This window comes from Ursus maritimus, unplaced genomic scaffold (assembly GCF_017311325.1).
Source record: "Ursus maritimus isolate PB19 unplaced genomic scaffold, ASM1731132v1 scaffold_25, whole genome shotgun sequence".
Taxonomy (NCBI): Eukaryota; Metazoa; Chordata; class Mammalia; order Carnivora; family Ursidae; genus Ursus; species Ursus maritimus.
Genome location: NW_024425008.1, coordinates 14,523,865 through 14,549,692, shown reverse-complemented (window position 1 = coordinate 14,549,692; position 25,828 = coordinate 14,523,865). Strand labels below are relative to the sequence as shown.

The 25,828-nt window shown below is 38.0% G+C and overlaps 1 protein-coding gene across 4 annotated transcripts in view; it reads right to left on the bottom strand.

Annotated features, from left to right (window-relative positions):
• Positions 1–25,828, bottom strand: part of GALC (galactosylceramidase) — a 59,980-nt gene that overhangs the window by 8,677 nt on the left and 25,475 nt on the right. For 2 of the 4 annotated variants that reach the window (XM_040641583.1, XM_040641585.1), the window contains exons 8-14: positions 22,879–23,034; positions 19,543–19,736; positions 17,487–17,614; positions 8,394–8,483; positions 7,506–7,592; positions 5,260–5,410; positions 2,883–3,063 (exon numbers count right to left, since the gene is read on the bottom strand). In XM_040641583.1, coding sequence (XP_040497517.1) covers positions 2,883–3,063; positions 5,260–5,410; positions 7,506–7,592; positions 8,394–8,483; positions 17,487–17,614; positions 19,543–19,736; positions 22,879–23,034 — 987 coding nt within the window. Of the gene's footprint in view, positions 1–2,882; positions 3,064–5,259; positions 5,411–7,255; positions 7,306–7,505; positions 7,593–8,393; positions 8,484–17,486; positions 17,615–19,542; positions 19,737–22,878; positions 23,035–25,828 lie in introns of all 4 variants that reach the window. The other 2 variants (XM_040641586.1, XM_040641584.1) reach the window with 2 other exon arrangements.

The window sequence follows — 25,828 nt, the reverse complement described above, 5'->3', positions numbered from 1 at the left end:
AAAACTAAGAACACCAAGAAATATATTTTGGAAATGGGGGGAAATTAGATCTAGAATTATGTGGCTTTTATATTTCTCAGTTTCTTATCAGTGAATTTTGCACAATGAAATTTTACTTTGTAAAGAAAAATATAAAAAAAAGAAGTAGCTACAATGGGCACGCAACAATCCAGAAAATCTACAGTGAATCATCTAATCAAAGCTGGGCTACTTTACAGGAAAATCAGATGCAAACTTAACTAAAGCCCAATTTGTCTTGTACATCCTCCCAAGTAGAGGGAGGTTTTCCCTCCGCAGATTGTCCCCAGTAGGAAACCACGAAGGATCAGCATTGCTCCACAAATCCCCTCCCTCTGTTCTGGTTCATCAGAAGTATAAAAAGTGTCAGCACCAGAAACTTACTCTATTTAGAGTCAGAGTGGGAGAAGATCTAACCTCCTTTTTAGACACCACATTCCAGAAAAAAGATTCCCACATCAGAACTTGCAGGCAATTTTACAGACAATGAATGAAACAGAATAAAAGTGTGGTCTCGCCTTCCAGAGCCGTAATCTCTTGGTACTGTGAACGGCACAAAAACTGGCCAATACAGTAAGCAAATTTAACCAAAGGGAGGCAGAGTTTGGATGTGTGCAGTGAAGGTAATTTTGTGATTGCTCTCAGGTCTCAACCAAAGCTTACTAACAAGACGGAAGTCTGGAGTAGCTCTGGGAACGCCTACGCTCTGTAGTCCAATTACTGTGCTGGTACTTAACTAAATCTAAGGATGACAGAGGAAGCCCCCTTGCAAACACACCCTAAGAACTGACGACAGTATGTGCACACCGAGAGCTGACTCTAAAATAGCACTATAGGGAAACCATACTCATCCTCCCTCTCCTACTCTTAGGAAGAAGACGATGATAAAACAAGGGTGTGAGGTGGTCGTCCAAAGAACATGGGCTACGGCAACAGATAGTCCTGGCCTCTCGCCCTAGTTCTAGAACTTATAAGTATGGGAACTTGGGTAAATCTTACCCAGAAGCCTTGTTTTCCCAATCCATAAGGTGGAGAGGATGACACCTCTCCAATGGGTAGTTGTGGGCCCCTCATACCCGTGTGTAGTATGACCAGGTTTTCACTTCCTCCTTTCCCTATAGGAAGGGGGCACTGCAGCCAACAAACAGAAATGAGCCTGGCACGCGTGGGGCTCCCTGAACAGATCTGGCTACCTCAAATCCAGGAGGAAATACTGGGAAATAGCACATAATAAATAGGATGAGCCCAAATTTGAAAGGGTCTTGGAAGTGAGGCGCAGACATGTAGAGCTGAGCGGGCTGCTGGAGAGAGTGACTCATAATCCTGAGCATACTCCTGTTGTACAATGGAAGCAGGGCTAAGAAGGATGAAAATAGTTTTTTTGAAGGGTGTCACTGCCCTTTCCTCATTCTTTCCCATTCAAACTACGTGACTCTTTCCCTCTCCCAGCTTTCCCCCCTCAACTCCCTTACCCACTGCAGCAGTAAGGATGAGTATTGCTATTTCAATACTGCAAACTCTTCAAGGTTATGAAGACATTTGGTTACTCTCTGGATGGTGCTCTAACCCATCTCTCTACTACAATTAAAGAGTTTCTCAATTTTTCTAGAGTCCCAACCAGAAATAAGAGTTTGGGTTCAGGGAGAGCCACTCTTCCGTAGAGGAGGGTAACAGCTGTCGCAAAAAATTAAAGGTTTTCTACACTGGCTGCCTTCCAAACTGGTAACCAAAATAATGGGGCCCCTCCCTTAGAAAAGTAACCCAGCCACCTGTCTCATAAGACCATAGGTAGCAAATGAAAAAATTACACACCTCACTAGCACGATCAGAAAATCCAGGTAAACTGTCTACTACAGAGATGTGGGATAAATGGCATTCTTGTTGTATAGAAAGACAAGCCACCGAAGTTATCCAAAATTAGGCAAGCATTCTTCATTGTACCCGAATAACTCCCCATGGCACTGTATGGGTTCTGGAAACCAGGTAACCAGAAGTTTCTCAAGACTTACAGCAGAGCTTGGAACTAGAATTTGGGATTTCTAATAGGGAGTAGGCAATAGAGAAGGGATAAGGACTTTCTGCAGCATTCCACAGATAAACAAGTCAAGGCTCTTTTCAGGTTTATCTTCCCTGCCGGGTCCAATTTCCAAGGAATAGATATGGCTGCCTGGTGACTTGGCATTAACAGTTACTATCACTAAACCTGGAACGCCTGAGTTTTGTTTCACAGAATTATACTAGTTAAAAGAAAAAGTACAAAAGAAACACCTAAAACAGGTATACATAAGTCAGTACTTTACAATCCCACAACTGATTTAACAGAGAAGGTGAAGTTTTGGTTTGGTCGTTACGTTTTACGTGTAGGATAAATACAAATCCTAAAGGAAAGGGATGAATTCACTCACCAAGTAAAAGCTGATTTGCTTTTCACTATTGCCACCTACCGTCACCCTGTAAACAGGTTTTCTACGAAGGCTAAAACAGTGTAGTCTAGACTGGATCCAGCAGGTGGCAACACCAGATCAACAAATCAACGCTCCAGCAAAGCCAAAAACCACACACAGATCACAAAGTCTGTTTGTAAACAAATATGAAATTATAACTGGATCCGAAAGTCCTCAGTTTTTATATTAAAAGCAATCTGTTCCTGCAACAATCACTATTAAACCGGACAAATCGGACGGGAGGACACTGAGGCTGCATTGCACGTGCTGACTTGTGGCCCTGATATTCAACAATTACCACACACCCATTAGGCTCCTGTACAAGGAAGACCGTTGGAAAGTCTTCACTTCAGAATGTACCTGACACTATTACGAGGTTATTTCAGCTAGATACACATTAAGGACACCAATGTTATATACCATTTGTAATCTCCTATAATACTGATGGTGTTGGATGCATCAGCAGCCCAAGTAATGGGCCGCTGATTGAGAACTTGGCGAAGTGTGAAGTGATGCTCTCCAGGGTCTTCAATATTCGTAAAGTATTCAAAGACGCCAGTCTGATCAGCGAAATTTGGAGCTTCACTAAAAAACGGGTAATCTGTTCAGAACACAATTAAATTCTCTGGTTAGTATAAAATCCTTACAGAATTTCTCCTCTCTGGTATTTTATGGCACATTTTGAAACACTTTTGTAAAGTCCTAAATAAGTAAATGATACTTATAACAAGCGGAAGTTTAGGGGCGCCTGGGTGGCTCAGTCTTTAAGCGTCTGCCTTCGGCTCAGGGCATGATCCCGGCGTTATGGGATCGAGCCCTGCATCAGGCTCCTCCGCTATGAGCCTGCTTCTTCCTCTCCCACTCCCCCTGCTTGTGTTCCCTCTCTCACTGGCTGTCTCTATCTCTGTCGAATAAATAAATAAAATCTTAAAAAAAAAACAAACAACAAGCGGAAGTTTAGGGGTTAGGTTAATAAAGAGACTAATTTTATATCATCATTATTACTCAATACCAATATAATCAGTTTAATACACAGACTTTACATATTTAATCCATGCAACTGCATAAGAGGAGAGATCACGAGTTTTACAGAAAGGCAGACCCAAGGTTTAAATTCCAGCTCAGTCCGTCCCCCTGGCCAAGTTGTTTAACTGCCCTGTGTCTCAAGCATGCTCCTTTCTTAGTGGACATGAGGACAAGAGAATTAAATGAAAGAATTCATGTAAAGTGCGTACATAAACCAGCACCCAGCAAGGGCTCAGTAAGAGATAATTTTGTTATTTCTAGTATTTGCCAAATGAGGTTCTAAGTTCCTGGTCACAGTCATCAGCTGACAGATTAGAAAAGGCTCACTGTATCAACTACAGCATTTACAAATTACAAATTCTCTTCTATTTTCTAATACGGAGCAAAAGCAGTTGGGCTATCTATCAATTTTTTTTCAGTTTTATTTAATTAAATTACAGTCTTACAATGACAAAGGCTACAGAAGAGCAATTTTAGTCATAATCTTACAGCTAATTTCATACTTCATGCTTTTCTAAGTGTTTTCATATTCATCATTTGAGAAATTAAGAACCACATAAAGGAGTGCTACAGCCTGACTTACAATTTTTAGTTTATTTTGTAGTCAATAAAGCATTACACTTTAGATTTGTAGGTTTAGAATTGCCTTTCGGTTTTCAGGTCATAGAATAAAAAATTCTGGTGTCGGGGGAACTTCCCTCGTGTTAACTGGGCCGTACCCCACACAGACTCCTTTACTGAAGACAAGACGAGTTACCTCTGCCAACGCAGGAGAGAGCAACACAGTGCAAAGACGTTCCGGGTGGCGTGTTCATGGATTCATCTAAGAGGCCACTTCAGAGAATTGGAAGAAAACAAAGCACAGAGCCCCCCCGAGGGTCCCTGTTGTCTGTGTTATGCGAATAACCGAGAGGACTCCAGTACACAGTCCAAAGGGCCTTGTGCTGCAATTAACCAGGGTATCCCTTCCCGGGAAAGGCAGCTGAGACCCTGCGGCCTGACTGTGACGGGAGGGGGTAGCAGGAGTCTCCAAGCAGCCAGGCTGGAAAGAGCAGCCCTGCAGACAGGAGGTTCAAGATGCACTCTCAATGGCAGTCCCCCTCCCTGCTTCTCTCCTACAGCTCCAGATTTTAGGAGCAAAGAAGAGCGCCACCTGACCCTGTCTGTGAGATCCAGAAGCTGTACATCTCCTGGTCGACAAGTTCTGTCACTTACTGAGTGATCTGGGGCTATACTCACAATGACTCTGCCTTCTAACTTTTCAAGCAGTTTTCCTGAATTACCTAAAATCAAAAGCTTTTCTAACAGCTTTAGAACAGATCTTCCTAGAAAACCAGGAGAGTGCAAGTATAAAATTCCCAGGTAGATAATGAGGTGAAGCCCCCAAGGGGAGCATAACGGCCCTTAGCACACAGTCCACTAGCCCCGCGGAAAGTGAAGGACCTTGACCACACACTCAGGGAGGAAACCAGGAATGGCTTTCATGAGATGTGGATGCCAGGGCAGTGGCAGGGTCACAAACCGTAAGCTTCATTGAAACCAACTTACGATTATAGCTTTCATTCTGTTTTTTCTGGCACCGAAAAATACAGGGCTCTCAAGCTGAGAGTCACCTTGAGGTAACACAGAAATGAGGTCTCAGTTACCACGTGGACATTCAGAGCCACTCTGCACAGGCCTTCTCGCACACCCGTCTGACAGGTAGAAATCTACCCACTACTGCTGGAAATGGAAACCACGGTAAGGTTTAGTAAAAACAAACAAAACTTACCAACATTGAAATCGTCTTTATAAATCCGTGGGAAGGGCTGGGACTTCGGAGGCAGCGGGTAGCTGCCCTTGCCCCCGGTGGTGAGAGTGGTGAGCGTGAAGAGCTCGTCCTCCCGCAGCTCCAGGGTGAAAGTGCCCCCGCTGTCGAGGAGCTGGAAACCGAAAACGCGGGGGTCAAGGCCAGGTGCTTTGGCTCATCTCATCTGGGCAAAATCAACTTTTTGGAAAATCAACTTAATGAAAAGCCAGACTCACTTCTGCTGAAACCTCAGAACCACTCGTGAAGGCCACACCCAGGATCAAGGCCTTGGGGATCTTTTTCCTTAAGTTATTTAGAAGGCTTTCTAAAATTATACTTTGTAGATAGGATTTTAAAAGAATTTCCCTCCATGGAGGGAAGGAGGACTAGATGACACCAAAATTTCTATTTGTCTATTCTTTGCCATTACACTGTAAGCTCCTCAAAGCCCATGTACATTCAATACACATAAGCAAGAGATCTGCTTATTTACTTTTTAGGACTTTACTAAGGGAGAAAAATCCACAAAATCTCACTGATGACTCAGCTGTTAATCACAGAAAACCTTTTACTATTAAGAAAAAAAGGTCCTACTTCTGACATGTTCAATATATATTTCAATTAGCAAGTTAGGTTTGTGTCACTTTTACGCTTCTGGCAGCTTACTCTTTTTAAGCCACTTCACCACAAAATGAGGGGAAAAAATACAGACCTCCTAGGGCTGCTGCAAGAATCAAATAACATACTGTTTTAGAAAGTACTTCGCTCAGTGCACGACCTTCCCTATAGAAACACTCCCTATATCGCAGCTATTCTATGCTACATGTAGACCTCTGAAGACACTAGAAACCTTTACATAATTAACGTAGGCATTAGATGTATGCCCATTTTAGGAAATTTCAGCAGTTGTTTTTTTTTTCTACTTTCAATTCTGGGGGCTTATACCATATCTTTGCTTTAATAATAAATTATTGGTCAGATCTATGAAATATGTAACACCATATTCTGGCTCAGGTAATACCCCAAATGATATTATTTTTCTTATGGGGAAAATTGATTTTAATATGCATTTCTTGCAATTTGTTGTGCAAAAAGCAGACTGCTCTTTTTTTTTTTTAGAATTTTATACAGAAATGGTGTTCAATCACTGATAGCGACTAGTTGATTCACAGAACATTTATAATTTTCAGGAAAAGTAGATTTGTGTCAATTAGGTGAAGTAATGTGTTCACTTGGACCAAATCACATTCTTTGAAACATTTCCTGAGGAACAACCATGTGCTAAGTAAGCATGATAGCAGGGGCCTGGGGTAAAAAGCTAAATAATGCAGGGCCCCAATCCTCAAGGTGCCCAGTGTAGTGGGGAAAGTGCTTAACCAGGTAAGCACCTGCTCCTAGGTGGCTCTGAGCTAGGACTGGTGGGGAAAGCTTCAGAGGAAGCCGCACCTGAGCTGAGTCTTGAAGGACAACAAAGACATGAGGAGAAGGCCTTCAGGAGGGGGAAGAAGCAAGTGCAAAGTCACAGACGTGAGTAAAGTGGCAGAGAAGTCTGGTCTGTAAGTACAGGCCACGTTAGCAGAACAAGCATCGAGAAATGAAAGCAGTCTTTTACCTCGTGAGGTGGTAACAAGGGTCGTGTGCTATGCTAAGGGATGTGAACTCACAGGAAAAATCACTGAAGGACTTTGAGCAATGGACTGACAAAACTCAGATCTGCATTTTAGACACATTATTCTGGTAGCAGTGTGATGGGTGGCTGGACAGAGTCAGATTGGAGGCTGGGAAAAGAGGAAGTCGTTTCCAAAACCCAGGAGAGAGATAATAAGGTACTGAAATAAGCAGTAGCAGTGGGAAAGGAGAATAAGGAATGTGTAAGAAAAACACGTCAGAGATAGAATGCTCTGAACTAGACCAATGGTGGTATACAAAGATAGGGTCGGTGGGAAAGACAGTCTCAGGTGAGACTCAATTTTCTTACTTGGGCAGCCAGGGGATGGTGGCACCATTCATCACAGCAAACAAACATACCTATAAACACACACACTTCTATTATGTCTTGAGGAGGATTTCTATTAAAAAAAAAAAAAAAAAAAACAGCTGGGGACTTTAGCTCTATTATACTTCAGTCATAAAATCAATTATAAAATTAAAAATTCTTCATTAATCAAATGTCTGTCCTCCTTTACTATTCGCAATGCTCAAAATACAGGAATTTATTTTAAAACTACCCATAGAGAATCCAGTTGTTTAAAAAGAAATCTCGTAGATGGTTTTCCAAGCTTCGTATACCACACCTGTAGCTCTGGTATTTCACTCTGAGGAGAAAACACACATAAAAAGGCATAGTTAAGTGGCTCATCATATCCTCTGAGGATTTCCAAAATTAGTACCAGCAAGAATGAACCATTGATAATGTGCACTCTATTCCTATTTGCCAAAAGACCCACTTCAAATCTTAAGTAGTAACATTCTGAAAGTAGGAAGGTATTGTTCAAGCAAATACTTTATTTCCTGTAAATACCACAGACTCTGGCAAATGTTCAAGAAGATTTTAGTGCCTTTGCTTCAAAAATATTCACTACTGTACCTGTGTAAAACACTTTATAGGAATTTTCTAGTATTAAAAAACAATTTTTATGCAATTAGTAGTCAGAAAAGGCACTGTAGTCAAAACTTAGTAGAAATTAGTAGTCAGAAAAGGCACTGTATTTTCTGTGTTCAAAACTAACAATAGGTAGAAATAGCAAGAATCTGGTCTTTTTTATGTTGTTGGGTTTTTTGTAGAGTACTGAAAGGTGAACACTTGAAAATTCCCTAGACTACATAACTGATGCTTCTACCAACAGGAACAACTTTGTTACAACTGACTTTTGTTAAGTGTTCTTCAAAGCCACAGAGAGTTTTAGCCACACAGAGTTTTGCCTCCTCGTGGCTTCTGTACTGTTTGACTAAGACCAGTCAGTAGAGAGAAGACACCAGTGCCTGTATCCATTTATATGGATATATAAGTACTTAACAGCTCCTAATAGAAGACTGCACTTATAAACTGACAGCCTGTGATACAATATATAAATTCGCAAATCAAACCAAAATAAAAGTCCCACATATTTACTTACAAAAGAACCTTTAAGAACAAAGGTAGCAAACTGATGTGACACATTGTAGTAAGGCAGAAACGGCCGTATACATGTAGAATATTTATGGCTCTAAGAGAAAAAAAAAAAATCACGGAAGTTATCCAAATGATACACAAGCCACCTTAGGAAAAGAAAATTAAATATTTAATGTCCCAAGATTAACAGAAATGGCACATATTAGGTAACCAAAAATTTATTCCAAATTTTTAAAGACTTTTTTTCTAATATAACCTGTATTGAAAGTCTACTGAGGATGCCTAGTCAAGTATGTCCAAGTAAAGCTCTATGGCATTTTGACTGAATTAAACTGAATCCATGCCTACACTACAGGGTCATTTTGTGGCACACAGATTAATTTTTATATTATAACCCTTTTACATGTAAAACACATCAAATAAAATGCAAATGCTTATATGTTTTCACTGAAAAGGCAGCTCATCTAAATATAACCTTCATATACAACTAAAGTCAGTAAGTACATATAACAAATAGTTCTCACGCTGACAACATCATTTTTTACTAAGTAGTCACTCCTAAGGACTGGGATCAAAAGAATTATGAGACATAATCCCTACTTCAGGGGATTCAAAGATCCCAGAGCACTTAAGCATAAGGTTGTGCGCCAGGCTTTGTGGACACTAAAAAAATTACAATTGTAGTTAGATATTCCAATACCTCATCCTCAGTAAATGATGCATAACTAGACGGTAAATCGACAAGGACAGAGACAATTTGCACAATGCTACCACAAAGCTTGCCTGGATTGACATCTATAGATCACCTCACCCAGCAACAGCAGATGCACATTCTTTCCAAGTACACAAGCAACATTCACCAAGGAACACTATATTCTTAGCCATAAAAGAACTTTCAATGCATTCAAAAAGATTCGAATCACACAATGTATGTCCCCTGACCACAAGATAATTGAGAGAGATAAATAATAGAAAAACCTCTAGAAAATTCCAAAATATTTAGAAACTAAATAACAAATTTCTAAATAATCCATGGCTCAAAGAAAAAATGGAAATAAAAAGGAAAATGAGAAAGAATTCTGAGTTGTATCAAAATAAAAATGACAATACGATTTGTAGGATGCCATGAAAGCAGTACTTAGGAGCAAATTTATAGCAATGAACACCGATTAGAGGAGAAGGATGTGAGACCTCAGCTTCCACCTAGAGCTACTAGGACAAGAAGAGCAAATTTAAAACCAAAGTAAGCAGAAGGAAAACACTAAAGATCAAAGGAGAAATCAATTAAACAAAACCCAGAAAAATGAGAATAATAAAGAATAAATAAACCACAAGCTGATTGAATGGATCAATAAAATTGATAAACTTCTAGCTAGACTAATCAGGAAATCAGGATAAAAAGAAAGAAAATACAACTTGCCATTGTCACAGTAAGAATGGTGACATCAGTACAAATTATATAGATATTAGAGGAATAATAGGGAATAACACCAGTAACTTTATGTCCAGAAATTGAACAACTTGAATGAAACAGAAAAAATTCTTGAAAGACACAAAAACTAGGGGCACCTGGGTGGCTCAGTCAGTTATGCTTCTGACTCTTGATTTCAGCTCAGGTCATGATCTCACGGTTGTGAGATTGAGCCCTGCATCAGGCTCTACACTGAGTATGGCACCTGCTTGGGATTATCCCTCTCCCTCTGTCCCACTCACCCCACCCTCACCCTTCCACTCTAAAAAGAAAAAAAAAAGAAAAGATACAAAAACCCAAAGCTCAATGAAGAAGATAATGGATAACCCAAATAGTCCTGATGGCTGTACTGGGAAATTCAGGTTGACCTTGAAGCTTTGCTCAAAAATGAAGTAAAACTACTATAAAAATTGTACACTGCCTGCTTGAGCACTGACACATACTCCAACATGCACACATAGCCCATCAGCTAAGGCCAGGAGACTTGGCAGTTCCAAATATAAGGAAACCATTGTACAGTCATGAGCTGACCACTAAGGTAACTAAGCAGAGGCTTCAGTAGGTCAGATATAATAAAGCTGACAAAGTACGGAATTTGTTCAAGAAAGTCACTAAGCAAATAAACAACAACAATAAAGAGTAAATTGTTACTAGAGGTAAAGAGAGACATTTTATAATTATATAAGGATCAATCCATCAGAAAAATTCTTAAGAATTATAAACACATATGCACCTAATAAGAAAGACTCAAAATACATAAAACAACAGAATAAGAGAAAGGAGGACAGATGATTCAACAAAAGTAGTTGAAGACTTCAATTAGCCACTATCAACAACAGAGAGAACAACAAGGAAATAGAAGACCTGAACACTATAAACCAACAAGATCTAACAAACATCTACAAAATAGCACTCTACCCAACAATAACAGAACATACATTCTTCTCAAGTACATATGCAATATTCAAGAGAGATCATGTGCAAGGTAAATAAAATAAAACTCCATAAATTTAAAAGGATTAAAATCAAAGTATATTCTCCAATCTTAATAGAATGAGATTAAAAATCAGTAACAAAAAATTGGAAAACTCACAAAAATATACAAATTAAATAATGCACTCCTAAATAAGCAATGGGTCAAAGAAGAAATCACAAAAGAAATTAGAAAATAAGATGAATAAAAATGAAAATATAACATAACAAAACCTAAAGAGATACAGATACAGTACTACTTATAGAGTAATTCATAACTGTAAATACCCATATTAAAAAAAGAAATATCTCTATGCTAAGCAAAATAAGTCAGTCAGAGAAAGACAAATACCATATGATTTCACTCATATGTGGAATTTAAGAAACAAAACAGATGGAACATAGGGGAAGGGAAGGAAAAATAAAATAAGATAAAAACAGAGAGGGAGGCAAACCATAAGAGACTCTTAACTATAGGAAACAATCTGAGGGATGCTAGAGGGGAGGTGGGGGGGGTGGGGTAACTGCATGATGGGGTAACTGCATTAAGGAGAACACGTAATGTGATAAGTCCTGGGTGCTATATGCAACAGATGAATCACTAAATTTTACCCCTGAAACTAATAATATGCTACATGTTAACTAAATTAAAATAAAAAATTTAAAGAAAGAAATATCTCAAAAAATAACCTAATCTTCTACGTTAAGAAAATATAAAAAACAATCTTTAAAGAGCAAACTAAACTCAAAGGTAACGGAAGGGAAAAAAGATTATAGTGGAAATTACTGAAATAAAGAAGAAAACAGAGAAAAATCAACAAAAGTTGTTTATTTGAAAAGATGAACAAAACTGACAAACCTTTAGGTTTTCTTTTTTTTTTTTTTTTTAAAGATTTTATTTATTTATTTGACAGAGATAGAGACAGCCAGCGAGAGAGGGAACACAAGCAGGGGGAGTGGGAGAGGAAGAAGCAGGCTCATAGCGGAAGAGCCTGACTGGGGCCCGATCCCAGAACGCCGGGATCACGCCCTGAGCCGAAGGCAGGCGCCTAACCGCTGTGCCACCCAGGCGCCCCAAACCTTTAGGTTTTCTAACCGAGAAAAAAAGGGAAGACAAATTACTAAAATCAGGAATGAAAGAGGAACACTTCTACAAACCTGACAGAAGTTAAAAGGCAATATGTAAGGAAATACTATACACAAACATATGCACACAAATTAGGTAACACAAATAAAAGAGACAAATTCCCTTTTACAAACTACCAAAACTGACTCAAAAGGTAATGTAAAATCTGAGGAGACCTATACGGAAGAGATTGAGTCCGTAAACCAAAACTTTCTTGTAGGAAAATCACAAAATCAGATAGCTTCATTGATGAATTCTACCACACTTATAAAATTAATACCAATCCTTCACAGATTATCTTAAACAACGTTAAGAGGAAGGAACATTTCCGAACTCGGTGTATGAGGGCAGTATTGAGTGAAATAAGTCAATCATGAAAGACAATTATCAAACGGTTTCTCTCATATGTGGAATATAAGTAATAGTGCAGAGGACAGTAAGGGAAGGGAGGGAAAGCTGAATGGGAAGCAATCAGACAGGGAGAAAAACGATGAGAGACTCTTGACTCCAGAAACAAACTGAGGGTTGTGGAAAGAGAGGTGGGTGGGGGGATGGGGTAACTGGGTGATGGGCATTAAGGAGGGTGTGTAATGTGATGAGCACTGGGTGTTATATGCAATTAATGAATCATTGAACATTATATCAAAACGAATAATGTACTATATGTTGGCTAATTGCATTTAAATAAAAAAATAAAACAAAATAAAATAAAATATTAAAAAAACAGGGGCGCCTGGGTAGCTCAGTCGTTAAGCGTCTGCCTTCGGCTCAGGGCGTGATCCCGGTGTTCGGGGATCGAGTCCCACATCGGGCTCCTCCGCTGGGAGCCTGCTTCTTCCTCTCCCACTCCCCTGCTGTGTTCCCTCTCTCGCTGGCTGTGTCTCTGTCACATAAATAAATAAAATCTTAAAAAAAAAAAAAAAAAAGATACTACAAGAAAACTACATACCAGTATTCTTACGAATTTGGACACAAAAATCCTCAACAAAATACTAGCAAATCAAATCCAGCAATAAATAAGAATTATACATGATGATGAAATGGAATTTATCCCAGAAATGCAAAGCTAGTTTAGCAGACAAAAATCAGTCCACGTAATACACCATATCAATAAAATAAAAAACAAAAACCACATGATCATCTCAATATATACAGAACGTATCCGATAAAATCCAATACCCTTTCATAATAAAAGCACTCTACATATTGGGAATATAAGGGAAGGTCTTCAATCTTATAAAAAATATTAACCAAAAAACCACAGCTAACATTACACTTAAGACTGAAACTGTTTCCCCTAAGATCAGGTACAGGATAAGAATGTACATTCTCACCATTTCTATTCAATATTAAAGGACAATTAATCAAGGGAAAAAAATGAAAGGTATCTAGATTGAAAAGAAAGAAGCAAAACTATCTCTATTTGCAGATGACATAATCTTATATATAGAAAATCCTCTAAGAATCAATTAAAAAACTATGAGAACTAAGAAATAAGTACAGAAAGCTTGTGGGATACAAGATCAATATGTAAAAATTAACTGTATTTCTATACACTAGGAATGAAAAATCTGAAAATGATATTAAGAACACAATTCATTTAACATTATACCAAAATAATACTCAGAAATAATAACTGCAACGAAAAGAAGCACAAGACTTATACCCTGCAAACTATAAACATCTTTAAAAGAAGTAAAAATGTAAATATACGAAAAGGTATCCGTGCTCATGCACTGGAAGATTTGATACTGTTATAATGGCAATACTACCCAACTGATCTACAGATTAAATGTAACCTCTATCAAAATCCAAACTAGCCTCATTGCAGAAGTTGACAAACTGATCCCAAAATTTCTATGGAAATGCAAGGGACCCCTAATAGCCATACAGTGTTGAAAAATAACAGAGCTGGAGGACTCATGCTTCCTAACTTCAAAACATATTATAGAGCTATGGTAACTAAGACAGCATAATGCTCCCATAAGGATAGAACTGAGAGTCCAGGAAAAAACCCTCGCATTTTTTGCCAGTCGATTTTCAACAAGGAAGCCAAGACAATTCAATAAGGAATGAACCAACAAATGAGGCAGGAACAATTAGATGATATCCACCTGTAAATGATGAAGTTCGATACATATCTAACCCTGTATTGAAAAAATAAAATGGATCAAAGACCTAAATGTGAGAACTGAAACTATAAAACTCTTAGAAGGAAGCACAGGGATAAATTTCATGACCTTGGATTAAGCAGTAATTTCTTAAATCTGACACAAAAACACACACAAAAAGAAATACATATATATATATATGTGTATATATATATGTGTATATATATATATATATATCCCTTTTTAATAATGCCCTTTCAAGTACAAAAGTTATAAATTTTGATGAAGTCATATATGACTTGAAAGGGCATCATTAAAAAGGGGAAAACAACAAATATAATATTGAATGTCAACTATACTGTAATTTTTTAAAAATTAAGTTTAAATTTTAAAAAAGGAAGTGAAAAACAACCCACAGAATGGGAGAAAATGTCTGCAAGTCGTATATCTGATACGGGACTTTTATCTAGAATATGTGAAGAACTCTTATATTTCAATAATAAGAAGACGAACATCCCAATTTAAAAATGGGCAAAGGGTCTATATGGGCGTTTCTCCAAAGAAGAAATGCAGATGGCCAACACACACATGAAATGATGCCCAACATCATTAGTCACTAGTAAAATACAAATCAAAACTAAAGATCCTTCACGCCTCCAAAATGGCTACAACAAAGAGACAGGCAATAAGAATCGTTGGTCAGAAAGATGTAAAATTGTTTCTATTTGGGATTATTTACAAAGAAAATCCAACAGAACCCACTAAAAAGCTACTGGAACTACAGGTGAGTTGAGCGATGTTGCAGAAAACAAGATCTTCGTACAAAGATCTACTGTATTACAACATACCAGGTACTAATTGAATTAAAAATTTAAAAACTATTTACAATCAAATTGAAAATGTGAAATGCTTAGCCAAAATTTGACAAAAGATATGAAATACCTGTACACTGAAAACTATAAAATACTATTCAGAGAAATTTTTAAAAACCTAAGTAAATTCGAGGCTATGTCTTGTTAAAGGGCTGGAAGACTTGATGTTGCTCAAATATTAGTTCTCCTTAAATTGATCTATAGATGCAAGGCAATCCCAATCAAAATCTGAGCAGGCTTTTTTTTTTTTTTTTTTTGGTTGAAACTGACAAGCTGATTCTAAGATTCACATGGAAGTACAAGTGACCTAGAAGAACCAAAACAACTTTGAAAAAGAACAAATTTGAAGGGCTAACGCTACCTGTTCCTAGGAATTGTTTTATACACACATGCACACAGTAATCATAGTTAATGGTGTAAAGATACATAAATAGGTCAAAGAAACAGAATAGAGTCCAGAAATAATCCTACATACACATGGATAATTGATTTTCTACAAAGGGGTAAAGGCAATGCAATGGGAAAAATAGACTTTCCAGCAAATGGTGCTAGAACAGATGGATATCCATATTCAAAAACTTCTTAGATACCATAGCAAGAGCATGTTCCATGAAAGTACAAATGAATAAACTGGACTTCAGAAAAATTAAAAAACTCCTGCTCCTCAAAAGACACTGTTAACAAAATGGAAAAAAAAGCTACAGACTGGGAAATTATCTTTACAAAGCACGTATCTGTAAAGGACTTGGACCCGGAATATGTAATATGTAAAGAACTCTCAAAAACCAACAATAAGAAAAAGCCAACAAAAAATAGGCAAAAGACTTAAACACACACTTCACCAAAAAAGATACACGAAGGGGCGCCTGGGTGGCTCAGCCGTTAAGCGTCTGCCTTCGGCTCAGGTCATGATCCCAGGGTCCTGGGATCGAGCCCCGCATCGGGCTCCCTGCTCAGCGGGAAGCCTGCTTCTCCCTCTCACACTCCCCTTGCTTGTGTTCCCTCTCTCGCTGTCTCTGTCAAATAAATAAATAAATTCTTTTAAAAAATTCTTTTAAAAAGATACATGAAGCCCAAGCACATGAAAAGCTCAACATCATCAGTTATTAGGGAAATGCAAGCTAAAACCAAAATGAAGTACTATATCATACAGACTAAGTGCTAAAATTTTTGTAACTGATCACAGCAGGTGTTCACAATGATAAAGAAAAACTGGAACTCCAATTATGCTGCTGATGGAAACTGAAAACAACACAAGAACAGTTTGGCAGCTTCCTAAAAAGTTAAACAGAAGCATATCGTATTATCCAGCCATTCCATTCCTATGTATTTACACGGGAGAAAAGAAATGCATGCCCATATAAAGCCTGTGCACAAATGTTCACAGCTTTATGTGTAATCGCCGGAAAGTAGAAACAAGCCAAACACCCCCCACCAAGTGCATAGAGAAACAAACTATGGTCCTTACAGTGGAATATGACTTAGCAACAGGTGTTCACAACAGGAATGAAGCTCAAAATAATTACCCTGACTGAAAGCAGCACGACAAAAACAGTACACACTGTACTGACTCCATACTGATTCCATGGATACAAAACTCTAGAAAATGCAAACTAATCTACAGTGACCAAAAGTAATGATCAGAGAACTCCCAGGATATGAGGAGGAGCAGAACAGAGGGAATATTTAACAAGGGACATGAGGATTCTTTGGGGGGCTCATAGATACATTCACTATCTTTATTGTGACAATGGTTTATTGAGCATTTACCTACGAAAAGTTATAAAACTGTGCACTTTAAGTATGTGTTTGAAGGGGATCAGAATATGCTCCTAAAAAACAGGCCACTCTGGTATAAAGATTATGTAAAGTTGAAGGTATTTGAGATTCAAAAGATGCCAGGAAAAAGTCTTCTCTGAGCTTCCCTTAGCTTCCTCAGAGCACCAACTTCTGCGAAATAAGACTGCCACAAATCGATCTACTCTTTAGGATGGATTTACTCCCAGAAAGAAGAAATGGGACTAAAACCTCCCCCAAATCCCTTCTACAGAGGGCTTTTATAGCCCTGAAGGTGAGGGAAAGACCACTCTCCAGTACAGACACACAGTGTCATAATCATTCCTGTTTGTTCTCCGGAAAACCCATTTATCTTCCCAAAAAGTCATTTATTTTCCATTAAGTGCCCTTTCTCCCCTTCTCCATTACTTACTCCTCTAGGTATATAAACCCAGATTCTAATCACCCTTCAGAGTTACTCATCACTGAGCGTCTCCCACGTGTATGCATACTGCTTGCACAAATAAAACTTTTCTTTTCTCCTGTGAATCTGGGATTTTTTTTGTCAGTTTAATTTGTGGGGCCTCAGCTTCTGACCCTAAGAGGGTATAGGAAGAAGTTTCTTCCTCCCCTACATATTGTTTATCACATGTCAATTATACTTTGGTAAAGCTAGGGTTTTTTTAAAAAGAAGTGTTTAGTTGCGTTTTCTACTGTTTTTCCAATACTAAGAGAGTGAGTTAATTCCATTAAAACAACAAAGAATTACCATAGTTTCAACGATGATGGTGAGGTTACCTAGGCCATCAGTCAGGGCCACGTAGCTTCCTCCTTTCTCTAAGTGACCAACTGTCTTCAGGTAATACCAACCTGGTTGAGTAAACTGAGTGGTATGAGCTATAGAAAAGCAGAGAAAGATCCAATAAAATAGCGATGGAAAGGTTTCTTTAAAAAATTAAAAAATAAAGCTGTCTACTGGCTTTGAGTCTGACTGAGTCTAACAAGCAATTTTCTATTTTAGAGGAAAACACTTGCCAACCTCGTGTTTCAACTTTTGAAATAATTAGTACAGTTAAATGGTACAATTGTAGTAAGAATTAACTATAGTTAGAATTACCACTAAAAATAAATGAACCACACTGTTAAGAGTATTAAGTCTTTCTTTCCCAAGAATAAGAGAATAAGATAAAGTTCTCTCTTACGAACTTTTGTTCCTCTCTATTTAACTCATTCTAATATAACTACAAAAAAATAAGACTAAAAAAAAGGTAATATTGCATTTCAAAAACTAAGCTTTATGGTTTCGAACAAGTTTTATTTGCAGAATATATGTTAACTGGGTACCTCCAAAGCTGACTCTGAAAATGTACTGAGCAATATTTCATGTCCCCATCCCACCCCCAAACACAGCGACAATACTAGAAGAGCACGTTAGTTTACCTAGATAATATGGGACCAACAATTACAACATTTAGGGGGTTAACTAATGAGGACATACAAGTGTATTTTTGAAAGTACAACTCAGAGTTTAGAATAATGTCATGATTTCATGGCTAACATCATAACTACAAATCTGAGGAAAACACATCAAATAAAAAACAAAATCCCCAAAATAAAGGTTTAAAATGAAAACAACTTCACTTCGAATTCAGAATTTTCCTATGAAAGCATCCTGTCTTTGAAGAAATGGATTTTTTTAAAAGAAGTTTTAAAGTAGTTACGATGTTAAAACAAAATGGTCATAAATGTTTAATTTTTTTTTACCAAAAAAAACTATAGAAAGAACTTGAATATTATTCGACAACAGGATTTTTATTCTCTTTAAATTATATTCATTTTTAGTATGGTTACATCATTCATGAAAAAGTGGCACAGTGCCATCCACTTCTGCGTGATCTCAACGTCCCTCGTAACTAATAACTGATACTGCAACAAAAATTCTGTTCCTACAGCCCTGTTGACTGTCTTCAAACTATTTCGAAACTTACCTAACTGTAGGTAACGGATGGATGTGTAAATTATCTCCTGCCTGCCAAGGACTCAATGGATTTCCTCCCCTCCCTGCTACAAAAAACCCAACCTGTCTCCATTTGCAATTTATCTCAAATTCCTTCACTCTAAATAAATTTGTACTGTTTTGACTTTTCCTTTGAATCGACTGATTTATCTGCCTGGTTCCTAGTATCGTGAGTAGTATAAAATCTTTAACATGTGTTCGTTTTTATGTGCAGGAGTCATGATTTTACTTTTTTCTTAAAATTATCTGTAACAATACTCATCAGTATAAAGCCACAATATCTCACATAGCCTTTACATTTACTTATTCATTTAAGAATTCACTTGATTTTGTTAGCACACTATTCTCATCAAAATAACTATATTAATATAAAACAATAAAATGTCTCCAAGACTAATTTTAAGACTTTTAGATACTCTTGAGTTGTAATAAATCTTTACAAATACATCATTTTATTAGCAATTATCCTAATTTATAATTATACATTTATCAACTATTTCAGGTATTTGTCTCCATCACCAGATGATAAACCTTCTTCCTCCTCTCTTCCCCCTTTCCTTTTCTTTTCTAAGAGCCTGGTCTTAGGATAACCAAGAATGGAATACAAACAGTAGTCTAGTTACCCTAAGGCTCTTACAGAACACTATGGCAGATCTTGCTTACAACAGACACCAACTGAGAACTTACACACAACACGCACATACATGCACGCACACACAGGCACGCACAATCAGTGTAACCCCCTCTGTTTTCTTCCTTTACTCCCAGAGAGAAAGCTGAGGAGTGAGCGAGGGACTCTGAGCCATACCTGATACCCAGATAGGAGACTCTACTACATAATGCCCGCTCCATGGCTCCTGAGCAGTCATTAATCCACACCGTCCATAGGGCAACTGTTCATAGTAACTGGCCACCAAGTTCCAAGCAATTGTGCTAAAAGGTTTGTTGGGTAAAAGAGAAATGCCAAAACAGCTTGTGATCAAAATGTAAATGTCTAGAAGACTATAGTAAAAAAAAAAAAAAGAAACCTTATTAGAATTTAAATACACGTGAAGGACCGAAAAATGACCACCCAAAACAAGAAAGTATCAGTCACCTAAGTTCAATCACATTTTGAAAACTCCAGAGCTGGATCCATCTAGGTATTGTTAATGGTGAATTGCATAATTAAAAAACACAAATGTATATTGGGTATATAATTTTGCTGAACAGTGGTGTAGCCAGAAGATGAATCATGCCCTACCAGTACCAGACATATCACAGATTTGAGTCAAATACAAATAAAGGCTTTAGCCATACCTGCCTTCCCTTCAACAGTCAGCCTTCTTAATGCCCCAGTTTCAAGACATAAGTTTATAAACCTGACTCTGAGCTGCTGCAAAGTTTTACAACTGAGAACTCTTACAGTCAGACTGCCTGGGTTCAAATCATGGTTCCACCACTTAACCTCTCTGGACCTCAGTTTCCTCATCTGTAAAATGAGGATAATAACTGTACCTAGCTCATGTGATTGCTCAGTGAGGAGTCCCTGTCCTAATGCCTGTAAAGTGTCTAGAACAAGGTCTGGGGTCTAAAACTGCGATGATTCTGTCTCATCTGCAAGTACTAATAGGTCAGCTTGCTGGTCTGCATTTTGGCCTATTCTTTCAGAATTCGATAGCTGGTACTGAATCCTGAAATAGTGACTCTGTGGTTTTCAGGAAAATCCAAGGGGAAAAGGGAGGCTGTGGCCCCTGGTACTGCTGGGTTTCTCACAGCTCAAAAAAAATAAATAACAAAACAACAACAAAAAAAACAATAACAACAATAAAAAACCCACAGCTTACCCACAGAATTTCATTTTTCTTACCAAATCCTCACCCATCATAAAATGACTTTCTAAGGAAATCAAAGCTTTCTAATTCTGTCAACACAAAGTAGAAATGATAGCTCCAATTTTCAAAAATACTTACTACAAGTGAAAACTTTAAGGGTTCCCATGATTTTACCCCTGGATTGCAAGATGCATAGTATCTTGTCTGGCTACTAATAAAAGTGTAAACCAAAAACTACCCCACGAGCATTTTGTTACATACACAAAAGTCTTTAAAATCTATGTACCTCTGACCCAGATATTTATTCCCTTTCTAGGAATATACCCTAAGGAAATAATAACTATAGATGTGAACAAAGATATCTGTATACAATTGATCATTTCAATGTGTACAAAGCTGTTAAAATAGAAACAACTTCCATTTCTGGAAGGGAAGAACATTCAATGGGGTATAATACATTTTCTACATCAGTGCTTCCCAAACTTGTGGGGCATCAGAATCAGCTGGGGCACTGATGACACCAACAGAGTCTCCGAAGACTTCCGGAGGCATTATGATTCAGCAGATCTGGAATCAATGTAACAAGGGTCTCAGGTGCTTCTTGAGACAAGGCAAGTTTGGGAAGCCATGTACTATGTAACAGAATATACATAAGCATTAAAAATGATGAAACAGAAGTACACTTAAATATGAAAAGAAGTTCATAATGCTTTGTTAAGTGAAAAGCAGCTTATTTACTAAACATTATATAGTATGATCTTAACTCTATATTAAAATTTTATACATACAAATATAAATATAAATGGGAGGACATACACCAACATTTTTAAGGATGGTTACCTCTAGATGGCAAAAATACGGGTGATTTTGTTTCCTTCTTTATACTTATGTGAAGTTACTAAATTCTCTGTCATGAGCGTGCATTACTCTTAATACCAAATTAAGTTATCAGAACCAAAATCTCCATGATAAGCACCTTTTCTTTTAAAAAGGGAAAAAAAAGAACAAAGGCTGTAAAAATAATATATCAGCTCACATTAACATCACAAAAATATGTATTGGCTTACTTTTGTTCTATTTATTATTGTGTTAGAAAGCAAATTTGAATCTAATTACAGTGAAAGCTTCTCAAAGCATTTAAGAAATGCTTCCCTGAAAAATAAAAAGAGTTGTGTTCTGGGGCGCGTGGTGGCTCAGCGGGTTGAGCGTCAGACTCTTGATTTTGACTCAGGTCATGATCTCAGGGTTGCGAGATCAAGCCCCACTTTGGGCTCCATGCTGGGCATGGAGCCTGCTTAAAATTCTCTCTCTACCCTCTCTCTCTGCCTACCCCCACGCATTCACGTATGCATGCTCTTGCTTAAAAAAAAAAAAAAAAAAAAGCTGTGTTCTTTCTTAAGAACCTCTGTTTTGTAAACAGTTATACAAATTAAGTGATGCTATGAGGAATCAAACAGGCAGACTGGGAAGTGGATAGTCTATAAAACTATTGGCCTGGTCTTTTTAAAAGGCTTCAGTCACAAAAAACAGGAACAGAAAGAGGGGCGCCTGGGTGGCTCAGTCAGTTAAGCATCTGCCTTTGGCTCAGGTCAGGATTCCAGGGTCCTGAGACTGAGCATGTCAGTCAGGCTCCCTGCTCAGCAGGGGGTCTGCTTCTTCCTCTCCCTCTGTGCCCCCCCCCCAACTCATGCTCTCTCTCTCTCTCTCCCTCTCAAATAAATAAATTCTTAAAAAAAATAGGGAAGGAAGGAAACTATTCTAGATTAAAAGAGATTGTAGGGGCATGACATCTAAATGCAATGCATGCTTGATTGGCTCTTAGTGTTTTTTTTTTAAAAAGGTTATAAATGACACTTTGAGGAATAATTAGGAAAATTTTAATATAGACTAAGTATCAGATATTTTTTAAAGTGCTCTTATGCTCTTATGTATCAAAATGATATAGTGATCATGTAGGAGAATATCCTTTATGTTTTGGGGCCACATGCTAAAATACTTAGGGGTAAAGTGTTATGACATCTATAATTTATAATTGTTCATTATAAGGTATAGATAAGTTATCAAAAATCATAGAACTGCATAAATTTTAATATAGATAAACTATATCTCAATAAGCCTGACTTTATTCAATACAGATGATATTCAAATACAAAAAATAGATAAGCTTAGGTGTAGATGTAGGTACAGAGGAAGCTAATAAGGCAAAATGTTTACAATCATTGAATCTAGGTTGTGAGAATATGGAAGCCCGCTGTATTGTACTTTTTTCTACTTATTTTGTTTTTGAAATTTTTCAAAATAAAAACCTTTAGAAGTTTTCAATAACTTACGCAGTCATGTAGCCATTGATATAATTCTGATTCAATATGCGGCCCAAGCAGCCTGCACCCACATCACTGTTTAAAGTGCTAAAATCTTCAGAAGACCAAAGCTTCTTGTTAGTCAACTTCGCATCCTTTACTGTATGGGTCCCAGGATAATGAGCTCTAGAAAAGAAAGGGTGGAAATTGGAAAAGGCAGAACACGTCACTTATATCTATTTGTTGAATGAATAAAAACATCTTCACCAGTGTTTTCTATTTTAAAACAATGGGCAGCTTGTGGGTAGAAGTCACACCAACTAGAAGCTTCTGCGTCCCGTTCTTGAGTCCAAGATGCCCTTAAAATGGGATAAGCCGATACCAACACACAGAACAGGAAGGAAGATTACCAGTGGATGAGAGATTTCTGTTTCTAGAAACCATAAAATGGATGGAAGCACGTGGACAGACAGAAATAGCAGAGGAGGCCACGGCCTAGAACACTCCAGGAGATGAATGAGATGGAGAGAGTATTCAGACTTCCCAGGGGAAGCAGAGAGCTCAGGACAGTAGAAAGGAAGGGGCATGAAGGAGGCCAGACAAGATTAATGAGTCTGTTATATTGCCGCACCTCCTCCCCCACTCCCACCTACCCCTGAGTAGAGCGAGAAAGACAGCCTGGTATTTACTGCCAGGCAGAAACAAAAAGTCAAAAACAACAAAAACCCACAGGGTTATTCCTTGAATAAAAAGAAGAAACTACCTTGAGTAAACTACAAATTATCATCCCAAAGCAGTGGTGGTTCTTAACCCGGGTGATTTTGCCTGGTGGAGAAGGCATGGCCAAGCAGGATTTGCTGCTGGCATCCAGTGGGTAGAAGCCAGAGGGGTTTCCGAACATCGTACAGTGCACAGGGCACGTCCTCACGACAAACAACTATCCAGTGAAAACCTCAAAAGTACAGAGGTTGAGAACCTCTCCCTTATTTCTATTTAAGAAAAGTCAAAGTATAAATGCGTATCTATTATTCTAAGAGTAAAAAACTACCTTGATGATTTTGGAAGTTACTGATCAGTGAATAAAAACAATTAAGAAATTTCAAATGTAAAACAGAAAACAGAGAGCACAAGAACGAGAGAGCACATGAGCTAAGTAACTTTAGGGACATGAGTGTATACTTTCTAGGACAACAATCATTTACAGAAAATTTAATAACAACGCAAGCAGAATAATGCGGACTGGATTACATCATAATTCTAACCTTTGCAGCTTGGTGTCGCCGTATGCATTACATTAAAAAAAAGATTATGAAGACCTGTTTGGTTTTTAGTTATTTAATCCCATTTAGGTCATGAATCTCTCAAGAAAAAGTCCTACTTAGGAATTCATTCTACCTCATGAAGATGAATTAGGGCACAGCATCAATGTGGCATTTTAGGATTTCATGAGGAAGAAAAGAACATGAAACAGAGAATGAGGACCTAAAAAGAAGTATTTGAGAACGATGAGGTACCAGCAGGATGCTGTGGCATCGCTGAACTCCGCTGCAAACAGGTATCTGACTCAGTAGTGTCAACGTACAGTACAGAGACCTCGAGAGCGAGCCAGCCCCTAACAGGGTTAAGAAATTATGCTGGCACGATGATGCCCAACATGTGAAGTCTGTTACTAATCTCTGTAATAATTTTAACAAATTGTTAAAATCATTCTATGATCATGATGTTCAGCCACATATTAATACTAAGGCTCATCCCGTTGTTACTCAGCCACATGTATGCTTGGTGCATCTCTGGTCAAAATATCCTTGTAGAAAAAAAGGACAAGCCTGGGGCCGCCTGGGTGGCAGAGTCAGATAAGCATCCAACTCTTGGTTTCAGCTCAGGTCGTGATCTCAGATCTCAGGTCACGGTATCGAGCCCGGCAATGGGCTCCACGCTCAGCTCAGCTTGGAGTCTGCTTGAGACTCTCTCCCTCTCCTTCTGCTCCTCCCCGCTGTGTTCTCTCTCGCACACTCTCTCTTTCTCTCTCTCAAATAAATAAATAAATCTTAAAAAATAAAAATAAAAAAGTAAAAGCCTGGAAAGTAATATGCTATTGTGTTACTAATGATCTCCAGATGTTAGATTCTGAGTAAGTTCGAAGTCTATCTTTACAGGTTTCTAGGTTTTCCAAATTTTCTATGATCATGAATTATTTTTATAATCTGAAAAAGTATCTCTGTTAAAGTTATAGAAATAGGTATTATATCCCTCATTCAGAAAACAACATAAACTGTTATGTTAAAACTGAGTGATTTATTAAATGATCTGAGCAAAGAAGGGCAGAACTGGTAGTAAAATCTGGGTCTCTTCCAACATCCAGTCCCACCATTAATTTAACAAAATGCAAAGGTCCTGTGAGAATATAATTTTTAAATGTATATAACTAGGCAAAACCTCTCTATCATTTCACAGCATGATTTTCCGAAATTCAAACGACAAATAAAACTAAGATTACTGAAAGTAAACCAAAGTTATCCTAACAGAGGAACATATTTGTATTAAAAGAAAATTATAACTTAAGGACAAGGTGGATCATGGTAGCTCCCCAGTGCCAAGTACTCCTCCTGAAACCAAACACATCAATCAGAAATGAGAAAGGGAAAACCCACAGACAATGTCCTCATCAAAACTAGGTGACGGGAATGCCCAGGAGTCTTGCGGCATCAGGACTGGCCCAGAATCAGCAGATACAACATGGAAACTGGGAGGAGAGGGGACCAGCAGGCATCACTCCCCAAGGAGCAGGCCCTACCCTCAGTGGGAGCATCAGAGAACAAGTTGGTGAAACTGGGAATGTCTTCAAAGGCTGGAGTCATTCTGTTGGGGGTGAATGGAAAACAGTGAATTCACTAAGAGATCCAAACACGACACTGTTGACAGTTTAAACCAAGAGATATACGAAGTAAGCAATACATGTATAATTTTAAATTTTGTAGCA